The sequence below is a fragment of the Gadus morhua genome, chromosome 7 (genome assembly GCF_902167405.1).
Source record: "Gadus morhua chromosome 7, gadMor3.0, whole genome shotgun sequence".
In the NCBI taxonomy this organism is placed as follows: domain Eukaryota; kingdom Metazoa; phylum Chordata; class Actinopteri; order Gadiformes; family Gadidae; genus Gadus; species Gadus morhua.
This window is the reverse complement of record NC_044054.1, coordinates 3,911,565-3,919,878: the sequence shown is the minus strand read 5'-3', so window position 1 is coordinate 3,919,878 and position 8,314 is coordinate 3,911,565. Positions and strand designations below refer to the sequence as shown.

The following is an 8,314-nucleotide window of genomic DNA, read 5'->3' as shown; positions in this document are numbered from 1 at the left end:
GCATATCTTTTCAATTTGTATTCATTCAGAATATTTACATAGCCTACTATTTGAAAATTAAAGAGGCTGGGATTTTGTTTTATATCATTTGTTTATTTTGTTCAGTAGTATATGCCTAAATGAGGCCATAGCACAGTTAACGGACGAACAGAGGTGGTGACGTCATCCAGTCCGCTGCTGTTCCAATACATAGTTTTCACGTGACATCACGCCCTTGTGGGAATGCCCACTTGGAGGGCAAAAGACACTATTTCAACTGCCGGTCCGCTGCCCGCCAGCTACTTTTCTTTGCTAGCTTTGGCTTAACTTTTACCAAAATGCCAGATAGTTGTTGTGCAATTGGCTGCAGAAATCGACGAGGGAACAAGCCTGGGTTGTGCTTTTACAGAATCCCGTCTGAGAAAGAAAACCCAGAGAGGAGGAGGTTGTGGATATGTGCCTTGAGACGTGCCTCCGTCCCTGGGGAAAACAAACAATGGCAACCATCCAAGTACACACGTCTTTGTAGCGAACATTTCATCAAAGGTAAGGTTAAGCTCGTTAGTCAACACAGTATTTTAATTATTGTACTGTCAGTCATTATATATTTACGTATTCGTTCTGACATGGTTTGCTTAAGTGGACCTATGCACCCAACTCCAGCGGCCTTGCTGATCATTTTCAGTCTGAAAAGATAACAGTCAGATGTAGGAAGGGGAGAGGGCTTTACCAATTTGCATGCAGTGTAAATTTTCCGAAAATTCAGATTATATTATTCGTTTACGTCATTTTATTTCATGAATAAATTATCATGGTAACGTTAGTTATATGAATGAAGTACTGTAACAAACACGTAGCTTAGATGTCTAAATTCTAAACAGCTAGCTCAGGATAACGTTACTTATTTCTCTTTTTTTCTCTTACAGCCAGGAGAAATATAATTTAGCAAAATCCATTACAGTATCATGAAACTGTTTGAGAACATAATGACTAAAACATGGAATACAATTTGACTTTAATTAAAACTGTTCCACTACCTACTTTAAACATTTACAAAAACAAAATTGGACTAACTAAATACAATTTTCAGTAAGTGACAAAGACTAAAACGTCTGAAGGAATGATATGACAATGTTCTTGATGTTACTAATAACTTGTTGGCATATGTGGGACATAAACCCGCTTGTGTCGTTATAGGTGCCAAATGTGACGACCCTTTGTCCCCTGACTGGGTTCCATCCATCTTCTCACACATTCCAGCCACCAAGAAGAGGAAAAGGGAGAAAGACATGGAAAGGTATGAGCAGCACAGCAGAACGAAGAACAAGAGGGTGGAGGAGAAAAAGAAGAAAGATGCAGTGGATGTCCTCGACCTGTCATCAGTACCAGATGCTGGACCTGCGCCACCTGCTGTGGATGAACAACAGTGTGGCAACAAGCCATGCAAGGAAAATATTGCAAGATTACAAAGGGAGTGTAATGACCTCAGAGAGGAAAACCTTAAACTGAAAGAAATTATTAAATCAGGAACATTTGATGAACTGGCTTTTGAAAAAGATGATGAAAAAGTGAAGGCAATGACTGGAATCCCCTCATATTCAAAGTCACAAGTAGTTTTAACATTTGTGTTTTCATTTCTGCAGACTGGTACAAACCTCTCTCCCTTCCAACAAATTCTGTTAACTCTTATGAGGCTGAAAATGAACCTTCCCCTGTCATTGCTTGGTTGTATGTTTAAGATCTCAATTCCCACTGCCAGCAGAACATTTAGAAGCACCATTGAAGTGCTGAATGCAAGACTTGCTCCAGCACTTTTGTTTTGGCCAAATCGAGAGGAGCTTCAGTTGTCAATGCCTATGATATTTAGACAGGTTTTTCGTAAATGTAGGGCCATATGAAATCCGTTTTATTTTTTTCCAAATTCCGTTTTATTTTTTTCCAAATTCCGTTTTTTCCGTTTTAATTTTCATTAATTCCGTTTTTACACTTAAAATCATCAGAACGAGTGTCAAATAAGTGCGAACGAATACAATTTAATCAGATAGAAGACTACATTTATTAAAACATCACAACATTGCACTGTTTTTAGTGCTTCAAATAAAAACATGACATCAATATTAAAGTGCTTATAAACTATTTTTTTATAAACTCAAATTGTTGTTTGAAGGGGCGTGCCCTGGCTACGGCGTTCATTGTTTTTCATATGGATTTTGGACTTCAAGTGGTCATCGCACGTATCTTTGCGTTTCCAATCGATAGTATGTTGACATATTCTACAAAACACCTGAGTGATAGAAGTGTTTTGGATATTGTTCGGCTCTGAATTTGGGGTTGGAACCGAATTACGGGCGCTTCAACTTCTTCTTCGGCTTCTTGTTAGGAGCGGGACCTATTGTTTGCGTGGTGGACCGGGGATTTTTTTTTAACATTGTTGTGCGAGTGACTGGTAAACATTCAGTGACGTTAATGTCTCCTGTGTTGTTTCCCTTTTCCCTCGAAACTGAATTTCACCAAAATAATGGCGAATTCCGCTGCATTCCGCTGCATATTGTAAATGTGACGTCTGATGTGCCTGCCCTGTTGCATGTTATATGTGCTGAAGAACAGGAACCTGCTGGAAATCAGTTATTTTACTTAGACAGGCCCGTTTAAATTGTAACTTTGTTACTTTTAATACTTTCCTGCTTAATAAAAAAAAAAAAAAAAAAATCAGTTGATTCCGTTTTTATTGTCCAATTCCGTGATTCCGTCCGCGTTTTCGTTATCGCGGATTTCATAGGGCCCTATAAATGTGCTTGCATTATTGACTGCTTTGAAATTTTTATTGAAAGGCCTAGAAACCTAAGAGCACGAGCACAGACACTGAAAATACAAACATCACCATACCATGAAATATCTAATTGGCATTACACCACAAGGAACAGTTTCTTTTATATCAAAAGGATGGGGTGGGAGAACATCAGACAAACACTTGACTGAAAGAAGTGGATTTTTGGATCACCTCAACCCAGGTGATGTCATACTAGCTGATAGAGGGTTTGATGTGGCAGACTCAGTTGGTCTGTACAATGCTGAGCTTAAGATCCCAGCTTTCACTAGAGGCAAAAAGCAGTTGGGTCCAGTGGAATTAGAGTCCACACGAGGACTTGCATCAGTTAGGATACATGTGGAAAGAGTTATCGGTGAGGCAAAGAATCGGTACACCATACTTCAAAGTACAATTGGGATTCAAATGTGTGAAGCTGAGCATCCTGAAGGTCTTACACCTCTAGATAAAATAGTCCGTGTGTGCTGTGCACTGACAAATTTGCCTCCTTCAATTATTCCTTTGGGTTGAACATGAGAAGAAACTTTAATAACAGTGAAGTCACTGTTATTTCCATCAATGAAATAAGGACAGTGACAAAAATGAATTCATACTTTTAATATTTTAGTGTTTTATTACCTTTTTACAAAAAATTTCTATGAATTATTGGTCCCTATGTAATAAATAATTTGTTTTTGTAAAGTGATTGAAAAATCCTTGAAATGTAACATTACAAAAGAGTGGCAACCCTGTAAATAACTATACATCTATATACAAAACTGTACTGTGTGTGTATGTATATATGTAACTAACTATATACATCTATATACAAAACTACTGTGTGTATTGTGGCATTCCCCGGTGCCACGCCCCCTGTTAGGGAGAGTCGAGGCCGGGATTTGTCGCCGGCTGTTGGCCACCGGCGGTATATCCCGGCCTCGACTCTCCCGAACAGGGGGCGTGGCACCGGGGGAATGCCACACACTCCCCCCCTTTGCTCATGCCCCTCCGTGCGCGGGGCCCAGCCCCCACACGCATCTCGGCGGGAAAGGGCGTCGGCGTTGGTGTGTTCCCGCCCCGGCCTATGCTCCACGGTGAAGGAGAAGGGCTGTAGGGACAGGAACCACCTTGTTATCCGGGCATTCGTGTCCTTGGTGGTGGCCATCCACTTTAGTGGGGCGTGGTCCGTCACCAGGACGAATTGGTGTCCTAGGAGATAATAAGTTAGTTTCGTGACGGCCCACTTAATGGCCAGTGCCTCCTTCTCTACCGTGCTGTAATTCCGCTCGTGGGGGAGGAGTTTACGGCTGAGGTAGGTCACCGGATGCTCCTCTCCGTTCCGGATCTGGGATAGGACCCCACCTAGTCCCACCTCGGACGCGTCTGTTTGGAGGGTGAAAGGGAGGTTAAAATCAGGGGTGACCAGTAGAGGCTCTTTACACAAGGCCCCCCGTAGGTCCTCGAAGGGCCTTGTCGCTGCCTCAGTCCACTGGACCCTATCCGGGAGGGCCTTCCGGGTGAGATCGTTCAAGGGGCAGGCTAGGGTGGCATACCCCGGGATAAAGCGTTGATAATACCCCACCAGCCCCAGGAACGATCTCACCTGCTTCTTGGTCCGTGGTTGAGGCCACTCCCGGATAGCTGCCACCTTGTCCTCTTGGGGCCGCACGTTCCCCCTCCCCACCCGGTACCCCAAATAGGCCGTCTCCTCCCGCCCCAACCTGCACTTCGCAGGGTTGGCGGTAAGCCCGGCCGCTCGTAGGCCGTTGAGCACGGCTCGCACGTGCCTGACGTGCTCGTCCCAACTGGCACTGTGGATGATTATGTCATCAATGTAGGCTGCTGCGTAGCTGCAGTGCGGCCTTAGGACCTGGTCCATCATCCGCTGGAACGTAGCGGGGGCCCCGTGGACACCAAAGGGCAGGACTGTGTACTGGAACGGGCCCCCTGGCGTCGCAAAGGCCGTCTTCTCCCGGGACGACGGTGTCAGGGGGACCTGCCAGTACCCCTTGGTTAGGTCCAGCGTAGACAGGTACCGGGCCGGTCCCAGCCGCTCGATAAGCTCGTCTACTCTAGGCATGGGGTAGGAGTCAAAGTCAGACACTTCATTTAGTCGGCGGAAATCATTGCAGAACCTATGGGTTCCGTCTGGTTTGGGCACCAGCACGATAGGGCTAGCCCAAGCGCTACGGGATTCCTCGATTACCCCAAGTTTCAGCATCCGCTCTACCTCGGCTCGGATGGAGTTGCGTCGGGACTCGGGCACCCGGTAGGACGGGATCCGGACCGTCACCCCCGGAGTGGTCCGGATCTCATGGGAGGTCACCGAGGTCCGTCCCGGAACGTCCGAGAACACGTCCCGGTTCTGCAGTACCAGCTCCCCTAGTTCTTGTCTCTGGGCGGGGCTGAGGTCGGTCCCCATCGGGACGTCAGGGATCGCGGGCCGAGCCATCAAGGCCATGGGTGCCCGTAGGGGAGGGTCGCCCTCACCCCGCCACTGTTTTAACAGATTTACATGATAAACCTGGGTGGGCTTGCGTCTCCCGGGTTGCCTCACCTTGTAGTTGACGGGTCCCACGGCCTCTACCACCTCGTACGGGCCCTGCCATTCCGCGAGGAATTTGCACTCACTGGTAGGAACCAGTACTAAGACCTGGTCGCCCGGTCGGAAGTTCCGCACGGGCGCCCCCCTGTTATATACGCGCGCTTGGGCCTGTTGAGCACGGGCGAGGTGGTCCCGGACTATGGGCCAGACCTTGGCCATTCGGCCCCTGACGAGCTCCACATGTTCGATGGTGGTCCTATGTGGAGAGGGATGACTCTCCCACGCCTCCTTCGCCAGGTCCAGTATTCCACGGGGCCTCCTCCCATAAAGGAGTTTGAAGGGAGAGAACCCTGTGGAGGCCAGGGGCACCTCGCGAATGGCGAAGAGAACGTGGGGAAGTAGCTGGTCCCAATTCTTCCCGTCCGCCTCTATGCTTTTTTTGAGCATTAGCTTGATGGTTTGGTTGAATCGCTCCACTAGCCCGTCCGTCTGCGGGTGATACACCGAGGTCCGGAGCTGGGTGACCTGCAATAGTTTTAGTAGCTCCTTGACCACGCGGGACATGAAACACGAGCCTTGATCGGTGAGGATCTCCTTTGGGAGTCCCACCCGGCTAAATAGTAGCATTAGCTCTCGGGCTACCGCCTTGCTGGTCGCCGCACGCAATGGGAGGGCCTCGGGATATCGGGTCGCATAATCTAGGATGACGAGGAGATACCGATGTCCCCGGCTCGTCCTGGGTAGGGGTCCTACAATGTCCAACGCTATTCTCTCGAAGGGGGTCTCGATAATGGGCATCGGTATGAGCGGGCTCCGCTCCACCGCCCGCAGGGCTACGCGCTGGCAGTCGGGACACTCCTGGCAGTAGCGCGCTACATCTTTGCGTACACCGGGCCAATAAAACCGCGCCACCACTCGCTCTCGCGTTTTGTCCATGCCTAGATGTGCGCCGAGCAGATGTGTGTGGGCCATGAATAAAACCTTACTCACGTACGGTCGCGGTACCACCAGTTGACGTACAACCTCCCCCTCGCGTACGTCGACCCTATACAACAACCCCCGCTGAGTACAGAAGTGGGGGTGGGTCAGGTGGCTCACTGAGTCCCTCACCTGACCGTCGTGGGCGACCACATGTCCCCACGCGTGCCGCAGGGCATCGTCCCGATGCTGGGCCGTGGCGAACTGTCCCGGCCGGGCCGAGTTCTCCCCCCCAGCCTGGGCGAAGTCCGACAGCTCAGTTAGGGGGGAGCTCTCGGGCTCCTCGGGAGTGTTCCCCCTCTCGGAGGCGGTGACGGTGTCGGAGCTGGGCCCCGCTCCGTCTCCCGGTCCCGGTCGTACCGGGTCCCCGGTAGATCGGGCCGGGCTTCCCGGCGCTGACGGTCCCTCTCCTCCGGAACCCGGCTCGTCGTCCGACTCGGTCCGCCTGGCGGTCGTTCGGCGGGTCGCTCCCAGGGCTGGCCCGTGGTCTGCGGCGGTCCCCCTGGTCGTCGGTCGACGCGGCGTCCTCGGGGCGGGTCCGGTCTCCGACACGGTCCCTCGGATCGACGGACGCCTTGCCTCTCGCTGGGCCGGTCGCCCGCTTCGGCCGGCCGGACGGTGCAGCTCCCGTCCCCCTCGGTTCCCCCTCGTTGGGCTCCAGAAGCGAGCGAAGATGGGGCAGTCCCGGCCGATCAGGAACGGTACCGGGAGGGTCGGCACTATTCCGGCCCGGGCGACGAAGACCCCCTGTGGTGTGCGTACTACCACGTGACAGGTATCATACGTCCGGGTGTCGCCGTGCACGCAGGAGACCTGCATCGGGGTTCCCGGTCTACCCCCGGCTAGGTCGGCCCTCACCAGGGTCACGGCATTCCCCGTGTCCAACAGGGCATGGGTGTCCTGGTGCATCACCTTGATGGGGACGGTGGGGGAGTCCTTGGCCCCTTGTGCCCAGCAGGTCGCCAGCATGCAGGTGGGGCGGTCTCTCGGGGCGGTGCACGCGGAGGGCATGGGGACGTCCTGTCGGTCGGGACAGTCCCGGGCTAGGTGTCCCCATTGTCCGCAGTGGTAGCAGCGCCGGGTCTCAGGTTCCCCTCGTTCTCGGGGCGAGGTGGACGGCCTGGTCCTCGACGGCGGGGTCGGAGTCTCTCTCCGGCCGGCCCGGGGGGTGGGTTTCGGGCCCGCCGACAGCCGTTGTGCTACCTGCCAGTTCTCCAGCTGGCGCACGAGGTCGTCCACGGTCTCGGGATGGTGGTGGGCCAGCACCCTCCGGGCGTCGGGAGGCAGCTGTCGCACGGTGTTGTCCAACACGACCCGATCCGCGGGGCTGGGTCCCTCTCCGTCAACCATCCACCTCCGGGCTAGACGACATTGGTGGGCCACCTGGGTCCGTACGGGTCCTCGGACGTCGAACGTCCACTCGTGGAAGTTGAGGGCCCTCGCAGCAAGGCTATGTCCATAGTAGGCCAAGACGACCGCCTTGAGTGCGGGGTACCGGCCCGCGTCCCCGGGGTTGAGGTCCTGACTCGCTTGCTGGGCGGGTCCGGTTAAAAACGGGGCCACTATATAGGCCCACTGGGCCTCTGGCCACCTCTCTCGGGTTGCCACCTGCTCAAATGTCTCTAGGAAGGCCTCCACATCGTCGTCGGGTCCTAGTTTCGTGAGCCGGCTCGTGGGGCCGGTGGTCGGCGGGTCGTGGGTGGCCTGCTGGGTCAGGCGGAGCACCGCCTCCGTCAGCAGGGCCAGGCTGGGGTCCGATTCTCTCGGGCCGGCTGGTCCTGCGGTTGTCCCGGGGTTCTGCATCGACGTCCGCGGGTAATCACCTCCGCGAACGGAGGAACCGCAAAGGAAAAAACAAAAAAAACGAAAAAACGAAGAACCACTGCCAAAAACCGGGGTGGGATCCTTACCGTGAGCCGTACGTGGACCGAGTTGCCTGCATTCTCCACCATATGTGGTAACTCGGTACGGTAGAGGGGCTCAAAGTAAGGACCAGGCAGGGAATG

The 8,314-nt window shown here is 52.6% G+C and overlaps 1 protein-coding gene across 1 annotated transcript; it reads left to right on the top strand.

Annotated features, from left to right (window-relative positions):
• Positions 1-222: 222 nt before the first annotated feature.
• Positions 223-1,985, top strand: LOC115547448 (THAP domain-containing protein 1-like). The gene is made up of 2 exons (XM_030361671.1): positions 223-525; positions 1,177-1,985. Exons 1-2 carry the CDS (start codon positions 318-320, stop codon positions 1,875-1,877), a joined length of 909 nt encoding a protein of 302 aa, XP_030217531.1. The 5' UTR covers positions 223-317; the 3' UTR covers positions 1,878-1,985.
• Positions 1,986-8,314: the final 6,329 nt, after the last annotated feature.

Bases quoted from the DNA above. Each gene is read 5' to 3' on its own strand.
- LOC115547448 (XM_030361671.1), top strand. From the start codon at position 318: ATGCCAGATAGTTGTTGTGCAATTGGCTGCAGAAATCGACGAGGGAAC. The intron at 526-1,176 runs GTAAGGTTAAGC...GTGTCGTTATAG, and splicing joins TAGCGAACATTTCATCAAAG to GTGCCAAATGTGACGACCCT.